The following is a 20,533-nucleotide window of genomic DNA, read 5'->3' as shown; positions in this document are numbered from 1 at the left end:
GCCTTGGAATTGATTAGTCATTTTAAGAAAACCAAACTGTGGCAAATCCTAAAAAAAAATATATTTTTTCACTCATATTTGGAAAGCCATTTCTGCTTCACTTTCAAAACCGTTTATGATCCCGGAATAAAGGAATAATTTTTGGATGACTTGTGAAAAAGCTGTTTCTTAGTATAAAACAAAACTTTTGATACTCCTCAAACATGGATAATGTTTCCCCCACCCCTTGTGAAAAGGCCAGGGTTTCATCCATTTCCACAGATTATTTATAAACAACAGCAAAGCAGGCATCTGCCTCCAAGTGCAATAATTTTTGGATCATCTTTACAACTTAAGAAGCCTAAAAAGTCTGTTAGTGCAGTAGGTTGTTATTCACCATTCGTTACCATTCAATTTCTTTTAGTCTTATATATTGAGGCCACTTTGACATTTCTAAGGCTGGGTTCGCATTAAAAAGCCTGAAAGGGCTTCAGTACAGTCCTAGGAGTCTCAGAGTGTTACAAACATTTTTTCCAGGCAATTAGATATTTAGTAAAATTGAGATTTTGTCATGATCCAGACTGGGTTTTGAGTCCTGTCTTTCAAATATTCCCTGTCTGGTCATTTCAGAGGTTAAATTTTCTCAGCCTCAGTCTGGTTTCAGGTTTGCTATTTAGCTCCGCTGCATCCAGGCGGTGTCAGCTATAGTTCTGCCTTCGGCATGTGTATTTGACTCTGGTATATCCTGTTTTGTCCTGCTATGATCCCTGACTTGCCCCATGTCTATTTATTCCCTCTGTCTGTCCTGACTCAGTGTTTCCCTGTAAGTTTGTTGACTCCCTGGTTTTGACTTGGCTTGCATTCGGACTTGCTCCTGTCTTTTGTCTTATCTGCTTCCAACCATTGCTGATATTCTGGCTTGTTTCTGACCACGTGTACTGCTGTAACCTCTGGTACTTTTTATCAAGAACACCGCACTGCACTCGCTCACTGAGCCAGTGCGCATTTCCTGAGTAAGACAAACTGTGCTCAAAGATACCTGAGGAGCAGGCAGCAGCAGAGAAGATGCGTGCTTCAGACCCACAGGACCTGAAGCACGTGACTGCTGGGGGCATGGCCTAAACTCCAGAGAGCTAGGAGCTGCAGGAAAACTCCTAGAATGGTAACTACGGAACGGAGTTACTAATTGGCATAAACAGGGACATAAACCAGATCAGGCCGGGGTCAAAGCACGAGATAGCACAACAATTACCAAAGGGCTAGACAGAACGGATAGTCAAGACGTAGCCAAGTAGTCAGAAACCAGAGAAGCAGATATACAGTACAGAATCAACAGGCAAACTCACAACGGGGGACAGAACCGGATCAGAACCATATAAGCAGGCTATAAGACAACGAACAGGCACACAGGGGTCAAAACACTCGGCCAAAGGCAAAAGTATAACTGACAGGGATTGGAGTTTCTCAGGGCTATAAAAAGCTCTCCCTGAACCAAAGAGAGGCCATAATAATTAACCCCAGGTGTGCAGGTCAAAGCCTGCACTAAGTTCAAGACATTAACCCCTGACTTGCAGGTCAAAAACCTGCACTGGGATCATGACAGTACCCCCCTCTCAACGGGGGGCCTCTGGACCCCCAGGCTTCCCCGGGTACTTGGCATGGAAAGCCCGAACCAGGCGATCTGCATGTAGAGTGAGCAGTGACCCATGAGCTATCCTCCGGTCCATATCCCTTCCAGTGGACCAGGTACTGCAAATAGCGGCGCACCCGCCGAGAGTCCACAATATGTCCGACCTCATACTCCAAGTGACCCTCCACCAACACCGGAGGAACAACAGGCTCGGAGTCCTCCTTGACAGACCCCATGGGTTTCAACAGAGATTTATGGAACACATTGGATATCTTTAAGGAGGCGGGGAGACGTAACCTATATGCCACCGGGTTGACTATCTCCACAATCTCGTACGGACCAATGAACTTTGGTCCCAATTTCGCTGACGGTACCTTCAAGTTGATGTTACGTGTGGAAAGCCAAACCTTCTCCCCCACCTGAAACATGTGTCACGGGGCCCTCTTTTTGTCAGCAAAATATTTGCACCTCCCCTGGGCCCGAGAGATATTACGCTGGACTTCAACCCAGAGGTTTTTTAACCATTGGACGGACCCCTCTGCCCCTGGACAACCGGAATCCACCTGTGAAAACTCCCCAAAATGAGGATTAAACCCATAATTGATTAGGAATGGGGACATGTTGGTGGATTGACTCACCCAGTTGTTAAAAGCGAATTCCACCAACGGTAATGCATCACACCAATTCTCCTGTCTCGCGGAGGTCAGACACCTGAGAATTTGTTCCAGGGATTGATTGGTGCGTTCCATCTGACCATTACTCTCCGGGTGATAGGCCGACGAGAAGGAGAGTGAGATGCCCAATTTCATACAGAATGCCCTCCAAAATTTGGCCACAAACTGCACACCTTTGTCAGACACCACATTCGGGGTACCCCATTCAATCGGACCACATGCTGCACAAACCACCTTGACAATGTTTCGTGCTGAGGGTAGTGCTGCCAAGGGAATGAAATGGGCCTGTTTTGAAAACCTATCCACCACCACAGTAAATGGTTTGGACGGGTCTGGCTGGACTAACACCGGGGCGGGCAGCAGCAGAGAGATGCGTGCTTCAGACTCGCAGGACCTCAAGCACATGACTGCTGGGGGCGTGGCCTAAACTCCAGAGAGCTAGGAGCTGCAGGAAAACTCCTAGAATAATAACTACGGAACAAAGTTACTAATTGGCATAAACCAGATCAGGCCGGGGTCAAAGCACGAGATAGCACGACAATTACCAAAGGGCTAGACAGAACGGATAGTCAAGATGTAGCCAAGAAGTCAGAAACCAGAGAAGCAGATATACAGTACAGAATCAACAGGCAAACTCACAACGGGGGACAGAACCGGATCAGAACCATATAAGCAAGCTATAAGACAACGAACAGGCACACAGGACTCAAAACACTCGGCCAAAGGCAAAAGTATAACTGACAGGAATTGGAGTTTCTCAGGGCTATAAAAAGCTCTCCCTGAACCAAAGAGAGGCCATAATAATTAACCCCAGGCATGCAGGTCAAAGCCTGCACTGAGCTAAAGACATTAACCCCTGACGTGCAAGTCAAAAACCTGCACTGGGATCATGACACTTTTGCTCCAGACTGTTTCTGACTCAGCTCGTCTGACCACTCTTTCATAAACTGGTGGCGCTTGTGCTGCTACTCAGTGTTGCTATGCTGTGTGTGCAACCTTTCTTCCCTTACCAGCACCCCCTGGTAGAGGTTGCGCAATACTGCACTGCTGTAGCATGACAGATTCATTGTAAATTGATTCATTGCAAAAATTCGTAGAACCCTTTCAAATTAGATTTTCCAAAAATTCAGTTCTCTCTATTTTCTGGCGATCCTTTTAAATTGGGTGAGATTTTCAGAATATTTAATGTGTATTGCCCAATTATCCTCCACATCAGACATTGGTGGAAATGAGGTTATGGTATAGTATGTTGGAATTAAACTTGCCCATCCTTAACCAGGAGATAAGCAATTATAATAAGTGTTTAGAAAAATACCTTCTGGCCCTTCATTACTATATAAACATGTATGCTTGGCCAAGCTGGGCATGCATATTTATTGGTAGTCATAAGAATTGTGTGCATAGCTTGTTTGACAGCTGCATACATGTGTTTGGAGGCTATGTGTCTGCTTATATTGTAATGTGATATAAATGAGGTTATTTTCCTGTTTTCCTATATTTTGGACAACCATTTCCTAAACACAAGATCCAATGCCAGTACATTTTATTTATTTTGAGAATACAGTATTACTGTTAGCTTCACTTTTTCCCATTATTTCTCAGTGACAGAATGGCTTGCCGTAATGCCATAGACTGTTCCAAAAAAGGAACCAACTGTCTAACCACAGGGAGGGCATAAGCCATTTAATATCTCTCCATGTGCACATGGTGCCCAGCAGAACTCATCCTTATGGAGGCTTTTTCCATGTTTTCTTTCTTTTGATCTAGTTCATGGCTTTGTGCTTATAATGAAATTGACTAAAGGCATACCATCTCCATGTAGTCAGTCTGAAGTTGTGTATCTTACAGAGACATAAATGATATGACAGTGCCCGCAAATTGATTGCACAGTTAGCTATGTTTGTTTCATCATATGTCGAAAATAGGTTAAAGCTGTATTGTTTGATACATTGTAAAGTTATCCATGGATGGCTAGCTTCTATCTGTCCTACCATGACAATCCTATTTGTGGAGCAGTTTCTATAATACCATAACCATTAAATAAATCTTTGATTTAAGTAACAGGAATGAAGAAAAACCTTTAATTGGGTTCATTCTGATTTATTCTTCTATATCCTTTATAATTCTAGTTTTCTATCTAATGAGGATGTGCTGGATCTGCTGACATGTCTGTATTCGTAAATGCTTAGAAATAAATAAGCTCTAATGCATTCTAAGAACATTGTGTTGTTTTTCCTCCTGTAAATGATGCAACACCATGCTTGTCTCAATAGGACATTCCCCTACACAATCTAAATGCTGCCATATAAATTAGACTAATGTCGGATGAACTCTGTGTATGGAGGTGCCGGGCAGCTGATCATCGTTGGAGATGTTGATCGGGCATGTATATTTTGGACTGCCGATCACTTTGTTCTAAAAGAGATAAATCGTTGGCTTTCTCATAGAGAACACAGGAACGTTCACCTGAATGAGTTCTCCTGTGTATGGGAGGGACGACCATCTACTGAATGAATGGCCTAAGCATATTTTGGCTGACAGCCATACAATGTGTATGGCCGGCTTAATACTGTTCAATCAGTGTTAGCATTGTTAGTATGTGTAGCTATAAATCCCTTGAATGTTTGACATTTGCATAAGGCCTCATGCAGACGTCTGTTTTTCGTGGATAGCTCTCATACCTGTGATAGTCTAAGGGGGCATTTACAAATGAGTTGTAGAAGATCGCCGGGACATGTTCGATTTTGATCCATGGGTCAGATCAAAATTGCCGATGCACGTATATGGGTCCGTGAAAAAAAATCAGACCACACTCGGATGTCATTTTCACAGACTATCAAAAAGAAGGTGGAGAATCTTTTTATTTCAACACAATTGAGAGAAACTGATGACACTCTGATCAAACACATCAAAGTAACCCATCCATTTTTCTTGTACGCGAGAAAAATGTTCATTTGAATGAGGCCTTAGAACGGCTCCAGCGCATATATCAAATGTGTCTTTAGGCTGCTGTTATTCAGACAGGCTAAAGAATGTTCTTTGGCTTCTAATGGGCAGCATGCAATGAGGACACCATTTGGTTTCTGTAGGGTAAAACCTGTAAAGACTGCTGTTCCATACCAAAGCATCCAGTAAAAATTCAGCAAACATTTTCTAATACGGGATCATCAGTGTGAAGGAGGCCACTGCTGAAATAAACCTCACCTGAGCATTGCAGAATGCAGTGAGAAAAGTACCCTAAGGGGGCCATTGCTATCAAGTATTAAAGTGTAGACCTTTTATTTGTGATCATTTTAACTTTTTGCTCACTTATATAGCGCCATTAATTCCACAGCACTTTACAGACATCGTCATCACTGTCCCCGATGGGGCTCACAATCTAAATTCCCTATCAGTATGTCTTTGGAATGTGGGAGGAAACTGGAGTACCGGGAGGAAACACACACAGTAGTGCAAAAGGGGTTTGATTCTATGGAAAGGCTTTTTGCTTAGAAATCACTGATTTCTAATCATATAATTCATATCAATGGGATGTGTATGTGCAGTTCCCAGCTGCAGCCAGGAGATGGAGCAGCCCCTCAAGTGAGAATTTCTGTCCGGTGGCCACATTCGCAGGCGCCCCAAACAGCTGATTGGCGGATGTACCGGGTGCCGGACCCCGACTGATCAGACATTGATGACCTATCCCGAGGATCGGTCATCAATCATGAAGTAGTGGACAACCTCTTTAAGATTGATTGAATGTGTTTTCTTGACTATGATGTTTTAAACTCTTCCTCTTCAAAATGAGATTAAAAAAAATTTTGGTAAAAAAAACCCAATAGATATTTGTACATATAAAATGAAAATCTTATCCCAGGAATCTCTGCAAGACAGCAAATAATAATGATTAACCCTCCGCTCTGCTATTGTCGCCTCTGGGGTGGCAGTTAACAATGCCCAATAAAAGTGATTTAATCATGCTGTACTGGCTTGTAGCGTAATATCCGATGCAATTGCTTTTATATATCATAGATCATATAAATTATATTCATTGGAGAGATAGAAATACAGAGCTATCTTCACACATTATAGATCACAATGAATTGTGTCAATAAAACAGCATTTAATTTCATGTCCAAGATGTATGGCTGACAGCATTGGGTAAATATACTAAGATCCTCAGAATGTGAGATGCAGTGTGACAGCTCTGTACCCGAAGTAGTCACTGATCCACTCAGCTTAGAGGAGCATAGAAACGGGAAAGAGATAAAACGACGGGATCCATATTTTACAACAGTTTTAAAGCCGTCATATCTTTCTACTATTACATCTCTTTTTATTACAGTGCGCTTAGTGATAATATGTAAAATGAGACACATTAAAGGGAAAAGTGCAGAAAATACAAGATTAAACTGACTTTGTGGATCATCTATAAGGTTGGATGATACTGCAAGCTCTAAAGAAGATGCATGTGGGGCAGGGCTGCAGGCTGCCCCTGTCCCGTCTGGTTTCAGTTCAGTATTATGAACAGCCCTTTAAAAAGATTGAGATTAAAAAATGATTAATTTTTTTGTCCAATAACAGCTGCACAATTCATTATGGATTGGTGTTAACAATTTCTCTAGAATGGGGCTTGTCTTGCAATGTCAGGGACAATATATGGACTACAGAGGTGCTGTTACTAGTAAGCCACATAAAAGAAATCTGTTACCAGGTATTTGCTACATTTTCTGCTGTAGGGGCAGAAAGCTTGATTCCATTAGTGTGTCACTTACTGATCTGCTTAGTGTAGTTTTTTTTTTTTAAATCATTGCTTTATCAGCAGGAGATTATCACTAGAGGAGTATGTAGCCTGCTACCAAGTAGTCCTTTATAGTCACGCGCTCTGTATAACCCTACTCCGTCAGGAAGTGTCCACTTTCTTTTAATGCAGTGTGCAATGAAAGCTGTCAATCATTGGTGTGGGCGAGGTTATACAGAGCTCAGCATTCAGAGAACTGCCAGATCTTCAGCAGATAAAACAAGTTTTAATTAAAACTGCAGAACCGAGTATAGCAAGTGATACATCACTGGAATCAGGATCTCTGACCCTAGATCATGCTGCTCTCAGATGGGGGTAGCAAAAATCTCTTGATAGATTCCATTTGAACAGTATTTTTGATCTCATAAAAGTTATTTTCAAGAGGTCTTAAAAAATTAGAAATATTAATAGTCATTCTTACCAACCTTGTGCAGCTCTTGTTTCTATGCCTAGATGGAATCAGTAACTAGAGCTTTAGTAAGCATGTGAACAGATGCAGATATCGTGAGGATGAATATTATTTCTATTATTTTTAGCCAGCCTGAGAAATGTTTATATAATTTTCATCTGCTGAAAAAACTCTTTAAAGGGGTATTCCCATGTCCAAGGTACTATACCAATATGCAGTCGGTGTAATAATTACAATATTAGCAAATACCTCCAATTATAAATGTAGTATAGTTCTTCTGATTCGCTATGGCTTTTACCCCATGTGCAGGCATTGCAGTAGCTTAGGTATCCATGGTTACAAGCACTAATATAGTGTCTGTTAGTGGTCGCAACCATGGATAACTAAGCTACTGCAATGCCTGCACATGGGGTAAGTGACATACCGAATCCGAAGAACTACACTACATTTCTAATTGGAGGTATTTGCTAATATTAATATTAATACACCTACTACACATTGGGATAGGATTTTGGCGATGGGAAGACCCATATAAAGTTATCTCTTTATCTTCATACAGCATTGTGAATGTCTATTAACTGACAAAAACATCAATTTTCTTCCATTTAATCTTAATTTTCTCTTTCTCATTCACAGTGACAGAAAGTCGGGTGACAATGGACACTATACAGAGGTTCTCATCCGTCCCGGTGTATCTACCTGTGAGTTATCATGTTTGTAATTCTGAAGTTTCTTTCTTTCTTAAAGAAGCCAATCAAGACCTCATGAAAAACTCAAGCTTACAGTCCCGAACAGAGCCACTTTTCATATACAAAGCCAAGGTGCCACCGGCAATAAATGCCACCTATGGACCCTACTCTGCAGAACAAACTGTGCCAAAAAATGTGATTATTACCTCAAGCACTTTCAGTTCTACCAACAAATTCACATTTAACTGGCAGTTAAAATCCCACATCATAGAGAGCACTATATATTCTGAGAAACCCAAAGTCCAGGCTTTATTTTATATCACAGGAAAGGACTGGCAGGACTACCATCCATCAGAGATTTTACCATGTGTCAGAATGGTTGCTGTCTTAGAAAACCGTGAACGTTCTACAAGTTGCCGACTGAAAGGACAGCTGGGGTTATGTGTAGCAGAGCTAGAGTTCCTGCCTAGTTGGTTGAGTACTTCTCCTCCCACAGATAGTCATGTAGTCTCTGTTCCCCCACAAGGAATACCAGTTGAGCTGCACTACGTTGTATATACCACCAACGAAGATGAAGAATGTTCTTCAGAGGAAACAAAATGGTCGAATAGGATTCAACCCAACAAAGACACTGACCAAAAAGTTTCAAGTGCAATGGAAAGATTTGGCAGCGTAATTGTATATCCCACTCAAGACACCATGAGAATGTCAGTGCTCCCACTGGATAACAACATACAGATCCGATACCCCCCGAGTCCAGTGAAAGTAGGAGACATCGTTACGTTCTTTGTATCAGTGGCAGGAAGCTCCATGGTCCATCAGTTCATGTTGAGGTAGGTTGTGCGCTATGAAAAAAGCTGAGTTTTTTTGTTGACCCTGTAAGCCATGTGTGCATTGGCCATTGGAAAATTCAGGCATTGACATGCCAGGTCCAGAAGGATAACCCACCAAAACATATATTCTTTTATAGCTTGCCGTTGAATAGAACACACATGTTGGTAATGTGGCATTCTTCAATTTTTATTCATTCAATACTGCTCTGTAGCAAATAATTAAAATCAAGAACAATTTCTTGAAAATGACCTACCACCACACCTGACATGTCTGTTTTAGGAAATTACAGTTTTCATAATTATCTGTGAAATTGACCATATTTTTCTTAGAACTCTTTCCTCTGAGAAATTTATGAATTAATTGACAATCAGGTGTGATTATTCCACTTGTCAAATGGGTGTACAGCACTGATTGGACAGCATGATACTGTGTAGGGGTACACCCCCAACTAGCAAGCGCGTGGTCAGACTGTCATTTAAATTGGACAGTGATCGTAACACAGCGTGCGGACAGTGGCTCTGCCGACCCGAGCGTGACAGCTGCATAGAAATATATGAAGCTGTTACACTCGGGTCGGGAGAGCCGCCGGCCAGTCTGTGCGTTGCAATCTCGGTCCGATTTATACTGCCGTCTGACTACGCCCTAACACCCTGATATCAACTTGCATAATAAAAGAATGGGAACAGCATAAAGTTCTAATCACACAATCAAATCAAAATATTCTTCTTGCATTCTTTTATGATTTATACAGTACTGGCAGAGTAAATGTTTGGAAAATGTATTTGAATTTTGACTATTAAATACAAAACATTATTTATTTTGATCTCTGCTTGTTCCTTTGTACAAAAGAATGATGGTTAGTAGGTGAAGATAACCACGTATGCAATGTTACTTTGCTCATCTGATCATCAGCAAGAAAGTGGCTGAAACAAACAGAATTAGCCCAGTTATAGCTGCTGGGATTAAAAAAAATCAAATTTTCTGATAGTTTCCCCAATGCAATGGCAGCAACTATTAGACTTATTAAAGGGGGTTTCCAGGACTAAATTATTTTTTACCATGACCAAAAATCTAACAGGCAAGTAATTGCTAACTAGCTAGCAACTACCTGCCTGTTCTATCCTGCCTCAACTCAGAGCGGTCACTTACCGCTCTACCGATGATTTGGCTGCTCTTCGTCAACATAGCAACTCTTATAATAATAATAATAATAATACATTTTATTTCTATAGTGCCGACATATTCCGCAGCACTTTACATTTTGGAGGGGATTTGTACAGACAATACACATTGCAGCATAACAATAATCACTTAGATTATAACAAATACCAAGAGGAATGAGGGCCCTGCTCGCAAGCTTACAATCTATGAGGAAAAAAAAAAAGGGAGACACGAAAGGTGGGTGGTAACAGTTGCCCTGATTGTATGGACCAGCCATAATGTTAAGTGTGTATCAGTACAGACACAGAGGGATAATGGATGCATAAAGCATGTGGGAACATGATGCGGGGAACCTGGTTATGGTAAAACTTTTGGCTGTGCCACACAGGGATAGATTAGGTTAATATGTTGAGGCGATAGGCCAGTCTGAATAAATGCGTTTTCAGGGCACGCTTAAAATTGTGGGGATTGGGGACTAATCGTATTGACCTGGGAAGTGCATTCCAAAGAATTGGCGCAGCATGTGTAAAGTCTTGGAGACGGGAGTGGGAGTTTCTGATTATTGAGGATGCTAACCTCAGGTCATCAGCAGAACGGAGGGCGCAGGTAGGGTGGTATACTGAAACAAGGGATGACATGTAGGGTGGTGCTGAGCCGTGGAAGGCTTTGTGGGTGAGGGTAATAAGTTTATACTGAATTCTGGAGTGGATGGGTAGCCAGTGTAATGACTGGCACAAGGTAGAGGCATCGGTGTAACGATTGGTGAGGAATATGATCCTCTTCTTCTTCCAGGTTGCTCTGTCGATTGAGAGTGACTGCTGACATCATGCTGATTGACAGCTGGCTTCTTGCAAATATGCAGCCAATCAGTATGACATCAGCAGTCATGCCCCATTAAAAGAGCAGTGTGGGAGAGAAGGCACTGCTCTGTTAATGTGACTTCAGCTGAAGCCACAGAATCACCAGCAGGAGCAGTCAGTGACCGATCTGCGCAGGTAGTTAGCAACTGTCTGCCTGATACTTTTTAGGCCAATGGTAAAACAAAATAACAGTCCTGAATAACCCCTTTAATGCAGTGACTCAGGTGGTGACTTAGCTGAAGTCATCTCCTGTATTTGCTAGTTAGGATATACCAGTGGCCATACCAAGTGACCTAACATATAATTAGTAGTACCTCAGAGGCTAACACTTCAGCAATAGGCAAAATGGTTTTTGCTTTTTTTATATTACTTTTCCATTTGTGAACTTTCAGTAATAGGGGACATTTACTACCTATAAATGGTAGACTGCTTTGAAATAAGCGCCTTAAATGAACCACATGTTACAAGGGCACTCTGTGTGTCACCCGGTAGCCCTAAAAATGGCTACCATTAACAGTTGGCAGTAGCCATTCCATTTACCAGATCCCATGAGCTGCCCTGGTCTTTACCCTTTAAACATGGCACAAGGATCTGGACTTACACAGGGACCCCTTATACTGGGGCCACAAAGTTGGCTGTTGTTCGGTGGTGCAAGTTTTCAAGAAGAATACTCAGGAAGTCGAGTCAAAAGCAGGAGTTATAGGTATAGGCAAGTAGAAAATAGTAGGCAGGAGAATATTCAGTGAACAAGCCAAAGTTAGATTCAGGAATATCCACTAAAAAACAGGAGCTGAAATACACAAGAGATAGTTGAGTTATAACTGACAATGAGAACTGATTCCTAAGGGTTTAAGTAGTGAGAAGTTTCACCTAGTGCTGTCAGCAGAAAGGAAGACAAACTAAATTGGAATTATCCCAAAATATTCTGGACTGGACAGAGCCACAAGTCCCAGGAGTAATGCAAGGCTACAAAATAGTCATGGATGACGATCGAAGTGACAATAGATAGAGCATGCACCAGCACAGATGTCACACTGCAATTCACGAATTGGCTGGAGGTCTCCTGATCCTGAGGCTGATAATTTGGGTTAGGACGCCCACTACTGGTCTATACTTTGATGTCCGCATACAGATCATCATGGGTGGACATATCATTGTCACAACGTGTTCAGCCGCACAGGGGCCCAATAGGTAAGAGGGCCATTTTCCACCTCCAATGTAGGTGGACTTTTGCTTTATTGGAACGCAAAGAGCCCAAACACTGTTCTCCAGAGGGGCTCTTTCTCTCTGTGTCCTTCAGTACAGACCATGAAATCCACTCATCAGAAAGCAGCCTCAGAAAAGCGAGACCTGAAAGTACTAAATATCCACTTTGATACAGCTTAAGATGAAGATATAAAAAGGCCTTATAAACATAACATCTAAGCATATAAAATATTGGTTGAAAGAGAGAAAATGTTTTCAGCATAAACAGGGCGACGTTTCTGTAAGCCCACTGAAAGGTCCCCATATTAGGCTTTTCCATTCATTATAATTGAAGCAGTTGTTTCTCAGAAACCTGGCGTTTTGTGACAGCTCTTCATGTTATTTGACCACTTCAAAGTCATTCAGAATATCAGGAAACTGTTAAAGTATGGTCCAGTTAAGCCCGAATCTGTCAGTATATTATTTTTCTGACTCGATCACAGTCTTGCAGACAGTAATAGGATTGGATTAGCCAGTTTTAATTAGTTTCCTTTTCAAAAGATTCACTCATATTTTTCCTTAATTTTTTTCTCCGTTTGGCAGATCTAGCCAATTATCTTCAAACAAGTTTTCCTTCCATTAATGTATTTTTGTTTCATTTCGAATGACACAAGGACAGAAGCAAGGAGACAATGTTACACTGAGGCTGCACCCCATTGCCACGCTTCATTAGCAGAAAATCTTATATCACAAGACGAGACTCTGCCTTCATTTCCATCCGAGTTCGGCTTTACTTCATGCCAGATCCTAATCTTTCTCCATGAGCTATCTCACTTGGTGATCTTCTCCTATACACAACATTGTTTTTGTGGCAAACCTGACCTGATTTTATAAAATTCAGGTTTATAACATCAATTAATTTCTTACTTGTCTACGCAAATTTATTGTAAAAGAACCAGTAGATTGATGTAAAAACATTGTAACATCGAAATACGCCGCATGTAGAGTTTTCAAATCGATGTTCTACTTTTACATAAAGCTTAACAAATATATATCATTTTAATGGATTTAATGGTTCCATTATCAATTTTATATTTGATGCCGGTGAATATGACCATTTATTCTTATAGTTAGAGGCTGAAAGTTGCATTGCTTCCACTATAGGAAAGAATAGCTTTATAGGGCAACTACCATAATGAAGTGCTGTTTTGTAGGGAGCCGTGATATGGCTTCCATACAATGCATGGGGACTCTACTATACCTCTGTAGTTTTCTCATTGCATGTGGAAGTTTCTTCTGTCAAATTGCATAAATATGCTACAAAAAATGAATGGCATGACCTCATGGACACGCAGTAAAGCATTGCTCCAAGGTGAGTATATCTGTGCATACGTGGACGAGTCTGGGTGACAACATATGAAGGCTGCACCTCTCTACACCTAAGACTATTACACATCCATGAGAATGTTACCATCCGTGACAAATGGAAAAAGTTTATTCTCTTAATTTTTTTTTTCACTAAAGGAGTGACTTTATTCCCAAACCAAAAAAAGATCCCGAAAGGTCCCATATTTTTATTAAAATGTATCGTTAAAGGGGTAATCCCATTTACAGGATACCAACCCAATGTGGTAGTTATAATTAGAAAATGCCTCCAATTAGAAATGTAGTATAGTTCTGATTCACTATGTCGTTTACCCCATGTACAGGGCATTGCAGTAGCTTAGGTATCCATGGTTATGACCACTCATATGGTGACAGTTAGTGGTCGTAATCATGGATACCTATGCTACTGCAATGCCCTGCACATGGGCGACATAGCACATCAGAAGAACTTCATTTCTAATTGGGGTATTTGTTAATATTATTATTGTTACATCTACTACATATTGGGATAGGTTCTTGTGGTTCGCCCTCCCAGGGCTGTGGGGTACTCGGTACCGGGCCCAATGAGCTTCAATGGGAGTTGTCACGGCAGCAGGGACCCGGCCCGTGGCCCTGGGCGCCCATTGTAAAAGGGGGGAACGTTCAGTGTGCTTATGATGATTAGCATCATGACGCCACCTGTGGTGTTCGGCAAAGAAGATGTTAAGCCGACGCTGCAGACAGATCCTCTGGGACAGATGGTGTGGTGCAGCAATGATGTTATAGCCCTCCACAGGCATGGCTGTATTCCCAGGGCAGAGTAGGTGCAGTGACACGTAGATGGTGTGGTGCAGCAATGATGTTATAGCCCTCCACAGGCAGGGCTGTATTCCCAGGGCAGAGTAGGTGCAGTGACACATAGATGGTGTAGTGTCGGGCGCTGGGGATGTAGCAGTGCCGGGCAGGTTGACGTAGGAATAAGTGGAGGACACTGGGGCATGTAGTTCCAAAGCTTTACTCACAGTCTGATGTGGCACAAGAGCCCGCATCCATGCCGTGTCCTCCGGGTCAGGAGCTCAGCCAACTTCCAGGCAAGATGAAGTACTCCTTTCCAACACTCAACTAACATATGTGCCTTTTCTGAACGTCTCCCTCTTAGCGCCTTTAGTGAAGTACTCACAGTACTGAGTTACACTGGAGTTCCTCCTGTCAGATGTTCCTATGAACTCTACTTGTACGGCAGACAGCTGTAGCCTGCTTCAGGGACTCCTTACTACCTAGTCCCAGCTCACACACGTTGCTGTTGTGCCCCCAAGTCTGGTGTGGGAATAAAGTGGTGACGACTTCTATTCCTCCGGTGTCTGCTGCAGGACCATTAGTATCCATACAACCTCGGGGACCGGACCCCGGCCTTGCGCTTAGAACTTGGGAAGGGTTCTCCTCTAACCCTGATCCTTGGTTCTCTCTTCCTACCCTCACGTTCCGTACTAATTCTTTCCTTCTTATGGAGAGTCAGGCTTTCTATTAATGTTCCTTTCCTGTGCCAGCGGACCCAGATCACTGAGGTTGGCTGCAGCACTTCCTTCATCCATCCCACTCAGGGGATCTCCTTTCACAGACTGACCTCGTCAGACTCCTGTGACTAACTAACTAATTCCTATCCTCTTCCCGCTCTTTTGAGTGCAAAACTAAACTCCACCCACCTCCCAGCACGCTTCGTGTTCCAAGCAGGGAGCCACCAAAGGGTGCTTTGCTACACTACTATGTTGTGTGGAATGCAGGTGTTGGAGCGTGGTCAGGTGTCTCCACCTTACCTGAATAGTGGGGTTCCACACTTCAGGAGGAGGTGCAGTACCTCTGTGGTGACTGAACCCTCAGGGGCGCCACACTTGCAGATAGGAATACCCCTTTAAAGCAACGGATCCAGTGGAAGCAAATTGGAAGTATTCCGATCTCATCCAGGTGTCATGGATACCTATTGGCTTGTATGACAGTCTGATTTGCAAACACTGACCAGAATAGGAACAGCTTTGAGTCTCATGGATTTCACCCTCAAGTCTATGTTTTTCACTGATGTAGGAATAGATCCATTAGTGTATAGATCTTTGTGCTGTCTGATAAAGAATTCAAACAATGCTCTCATGTGTCACTCGGACATGGGAATGCAGCCTTAGAGCAATGCAGTCTCCGAGCAATGCTGATCAGGCTTCTTTCTTATTGTTCTGATGTGTACATGAAATTTAAGGGGTGTATATTGGTCAGTATTTTGCGTCAGTATTTGTAACTGAAAAAGAATCGGGAACAGAATCCTTTATTTTACTTTGTATCTGTAGGTTCTTGCTCCTGGATTTGGCTTACAAATACTGATGCTAATTTCTTACCAAAATCTGTATGTGTGAAAGTGGCCATAGTGATTACTGTTGACTAAATGAAAGTAATTAAATAAAGCTATAGCCACAATGAGGTTCACTACCTAGGAGAATATCTGAATGGAATACATTGTACGGTTCTCATGTATGAGCCATCATCTGTGGGTTTTTTTGGCTTAAAGTATTATTTCTGCTCTGCTCCACTTCCATATTACTAGGGGAGTAGTTTTGGTTATGGCACGTCTAGTGATACTTGGCAAGACATTGTGCACCTGTCCAAGTATAATGAATAACATAGGTGCAGGCAGGGTTGGACTGGCCATCTGGCATTCCTGGCAAATGCCAGAAGGGCCTGTCTGGTCGTGGGCCGCTTGGCTGCTAACAGAATCGGTGTTCTCAAGACACGCATACTGTTAAGAGTAGTGACGGAGCACAAAGTAGCTGACTAAGGCTACTTTCACACTTGCGTTTTTTTGCGGTGCGTTTTTTGTGCACACAAACGCATGAAAAAACACATCATGCGTTTGTGTGCGTTTTTTGCAGGTTTTGGTGCATTTTTTTAAAAAAACCGCATGCTTTTTTGCGCACCCATAGACTATAATAGGTGTTTTGCTGTAAAAAAAAACGCATTGCGTGCGCATGCGTTTTTTTGGGGCAAGTCGGATGCACAAAAATGCAACAGGATGCATTTTGTGCACCCGAACGCACACTACAAAAAACCACATGCTCATACAAACGCATACAAACGCATGCGCATCCATGTAAAAGATAGGGGGAAAAAAACGCATGCGTTTTTTGCGCTAAAAAACAGTGCAAAAAAACTCAAGTGTGAAACCAGCCTTAGTCTCTTACCTCAGCAGGTCATGGGTATCATTAAAAATATTGGTCTTGTTATTGGTCTTGTAGTAAAACTTGCTTTCCTCTATCCAGGGTTATATTAGTAATATATCTCATCTGGTGCTTGGAGACTGGGACAACATGGGGCTATGTGATTTCAAATGCCAGGGCTGAATTTCAGCCCCAATCCGTACCTGGGTGCAGGATACCTGCTGATGGGGTGCCTGTGACTTCACCGCCTCTGCTCACTTTTCAATATGGAAGTGAGCGAAGCATGAAATTGAATAGTCTCAAAGGGTCATTTAACCACTCCCTAATTTTCTGTGAAAAGTTCTGTATATATCTGTAAGTTTTATTAGATATAACACGAGATATAGATGTAATCATGAAATCTTTAATGAGAAAAAAAATAGTATATAGTGGCCAAGAATGATCAGAGTGTCCGCGATAGTATATCAAGCACCACATATGGTCCTCCATTCGTACTTATCTTTCTTATTGTGTAGCCAGTTAGCAAGTTGATGAAAGAAAGGGAACAGTTTTACTGGAGCTAGTTTACATGATATTCTCTCCTGCACTGATGAATACCAATTGGAGATATTCAGTGGCTGTTGTCGAGTTCAAAAGGAAAATTGCCCCTAAGTTATTTCTTTGAAGACTATCTCATCAGCCCCCTACACCACTGTCCCATAGTATATCACATGCAATATTCTAGCCCTGTGGTTTTTTCTAGAATTTATCACGCTGGGGTTTGATTTATCCTGGCTATCTTTTTGCTCTGCATCTAATTAAACTTATTTATTTCAACATGTCTTTTTCATATGATACATTATAGCTCCTAAAATGGGTACAATTGGAGATTAAATTTTAATGTTCTGAAATACTTTATACATTTCCTAAGAAGTTTATAAATACATTTTGTTTTAAGCAGCATGAATATATTTGTTGCCAGTTAGGGTTGATCGAATAGCTTCAGATAAGTCCTTATCGGAATAACTATAGCGCTTCCCGAATAGCTGCATCGGGAACCCGGATACCTGGAGCGCTCCCGATAATCAGCTGTTCCGAGCCGCAGCTGCATGTGTCGCGGCTGTGTGACAGTCACAACGTATGCATGGAGAGCCTGTGTGTTGTGACTGTCACACAGCCGCGACACATGCAGCTGCGGTGCCGAACAAGTGATCGGGAGCGCTCCAGGTATCCGGGTTCCAGATGCAGCTATTCCGGAAGCGCTATAGCTATTCTGATAAGCACTTATCTGAAGCTATTCGATCAACCCTATTGCCAGTTGCCACATAAAATATCCTAGAATAGTTCTGTGTGACTCAAGTTGATCAGAAAACAGATGTTAATGTTTGCCAAAGTAATCCATAAAATGTCAGCTTTTATTTTCTAATGGCTAATTTTGATTGGATTCTGACAAAGATTTCTCCAATTTTGTCATATTTTTTGTCACTCCCCCAACCCCAATTTTAAGCTTTCCACTACTTTAGTTTTTGTATTCTATAAACCCTTCATGATCCAGTCTATTTTACCTTAATCAACAGCCACGGAGACACCATCACATGTTTCTCAACGCAAGCAATGACTAGCCAGGTCTTTCCCCGGGAAGGAACAACCACGGGAAGGGCAGTCTCCAATGAAGGAAACCACCTATGCCAAAACATGGTATCCATCCACAGACAGCTGTTTCGGGGTATTGCCCCTCATCAGTGTGGAGTAGGAAACTGGCTAGTAGGAGCAATGCCTAGTGAAAGGCTATGAACATAAGGATGAGTGACCTCATGGAGATCAACATCCAACACTGCGGAGACACCATCACATGTTTCTCAACGCAGTGATCTAGAGCAATGCCCCCATCCCTTATGGGAAATATGCAAAAGCATGTAAATCAACAGCCGCGGAGACACCATCACATGTTTCTCAACGCAAGCAATGACTAGCCAGGTCTTTCCCCGGGAAGGAACAACCACGGGAAGGGCAGTCTCCAATGAAGGAAACCACCTATGCCAAAACATGGTATCCATCCACAGACAGCTGTTTCGGGGTATTGCCCCTCATCAGTGTGGAGTAGGAAACTGGCTAGTAGGAGCAATGCCTAGTGAAAGGCTATGAACATAAGGATGAGTGACCTCATGGAGATCAACATCCAACACTGCGGAGACACCATCACATGTTTCTCAACGCAGTGATCTAGAGCAATGCCCCCATCCCTTATGGGAAATATGCAAAAGCATGTAAATCAACAGCCGCGGAGACACCATCACATGTTTCTCAACGCAAGCAATGACTAGCCAGGTCTTTCTCCGGGAAGGAACAACCACGGGAAGGGCAGTCTCCAATGAAGGAAACCACCTATGCCAAAACATGGTATCCATCCACAGACAGCTGTTTCGGGGTATTGCCCCTCATCAGTGTGGAGTAGGAAACTGGCTAGTAGGAGCAATGCCTAGTGAAAGGCTATGAACATAAGGATGAGTGACCTCATGGAGATCAACATCCAACACTGCGGAGACACCATCACATGTTTCTCAACGCAGTGATCTAGAGCAATGCCCCCATCCCTTATGGGAAATATGCAAAAGCATGTAAATCAACAGCCGCGGAGACACCATCACATGTTTCTCAACGCAAGCAATGACTAGCCAGGTCTTTCCCCGGGAAGGAACAACCACGGGAAGGGCAGTCTCCAATGAAGGAAACCACCTATGCCAAAACATGGTATCCATCCACAGACAGCTGTTTCGGGGTATTGCCCCTCATCAGTGTGGAGTAGGAAACTGGCTAGTAGGAGCAATGCCTAGTGAAAGGCTATGAACATAAGGATGAGTGACCTCATGGAGATCAACATCCAACACTGCGGAGACACCATCACATGTTTCTCAACGCAGTGATCTAGAGCAATGCCCCCATCCCTTATGGGAAATATGCAAAAGCATGTAAATCAACAGCCGCGGAGACACCATCACATGTTTCTCAACGCCTTTCACTAGGCATTGCTCCTACTAGCCAGTTTCCTACTCCACACTGATGAGGGGCAATACCCCGAAACAGCTGTCTGTGGATGGATACCATGTTTTGGCATAGGTGGTTTCCTTCATTGGAGACTGCCCTTCCCGTGGTTGTTCCTTCCCGGGGAAAGACCTGGCTAGTCATTGCTTGCGTTGAGAAACATGTGATGGTGTCTCCGCGGCTGTTGATTTACATGCTTTTGCATATTTCCCATAAGGGATGGGGGCATTGCTCTAGATCACTGCGTTGAGAAACATGTGATGGTGTCTCCGCAGTGTTGGATGTTGATCTCCATGAGGTCACTCATCCTTATGTTCATAGCCTTTCACTAGGCATTGCTCCTACTAGCCAGTTTCCTACTCCACACTGATGAGGGGCAATACCCCGAAACAGCTGTCTGTGGATGGATACCATGTTTTGGCATAGGTGGTTTCCTTCATTGGAGACTGCCCTTCCCGTGGTTGTTCCTTCCCGGGGAAAGACCTGGCTAGTCATTGCTTGCGTTGAGAAACATGTGATGGTGTCTCCGCGGCTGTTGATTTACATGCTTTTGCATATTTCCCATAAGGGATGGGGGCATTGCTCTAGATCACTGCGTTGAGAAACATGTGATGGTGTCTCCGCAGTGTTGGATGTTGATCTCCATGAGGTCACTCATCCTTATGTTCATAGCCTTTCACTAGGCATTGCTCCTACTAGCCAGTTTCCTACTCCACACTGATGAGGGGCAATACCCCGAAACAGCT

The 20,533-nt window shown here is 42.7% G+C and overlaps 1 protein-coding gene across 1 annotated transcript in view; it reads left to right on the top strand.

The window, feature by feature from the left end:
* The window catches only part of TMEM132B (transmembrane protein 132B), a 1,036,733-nt gene that overhangs the window by 211,844 nt on the left and 804,356 nt on the right, over positions 1 to 20,533 (top strand). The window contains exon 2 of the mRNA XM_073557086.1: positions 8,112 to 8,997. Coding sequence (XP_073413187.1) covers positions 8,112 to 8,997 — 886 coding nt within the window. The remainder of the gene's footprint in view (positions 1 to 8,111; positions 8,998 to 20,533) is intronic.

Source organism: Dendrobates tinctorius, unplaced genomic scaffold (genome assembly GCF_039654945.1).
Source record: "Dendrobates tinctorius isolate UK_male_01 unplaced genomic scaffold, ASM3965494v1 ptg000243l, whole genome shotgun sequence".
Taxonomy (NCBI): domain Eukaryota; kingdom Metazoa; phylum Chordata; class Amphibia; order Anura; family Dendrobatidae; genus Dendrobates; species Dendrobates tinctorius.
Note: the sequence above shows the minus strand (reverse complement) of the source record. Positions and strands in the feature narration are given on the sequence as shown.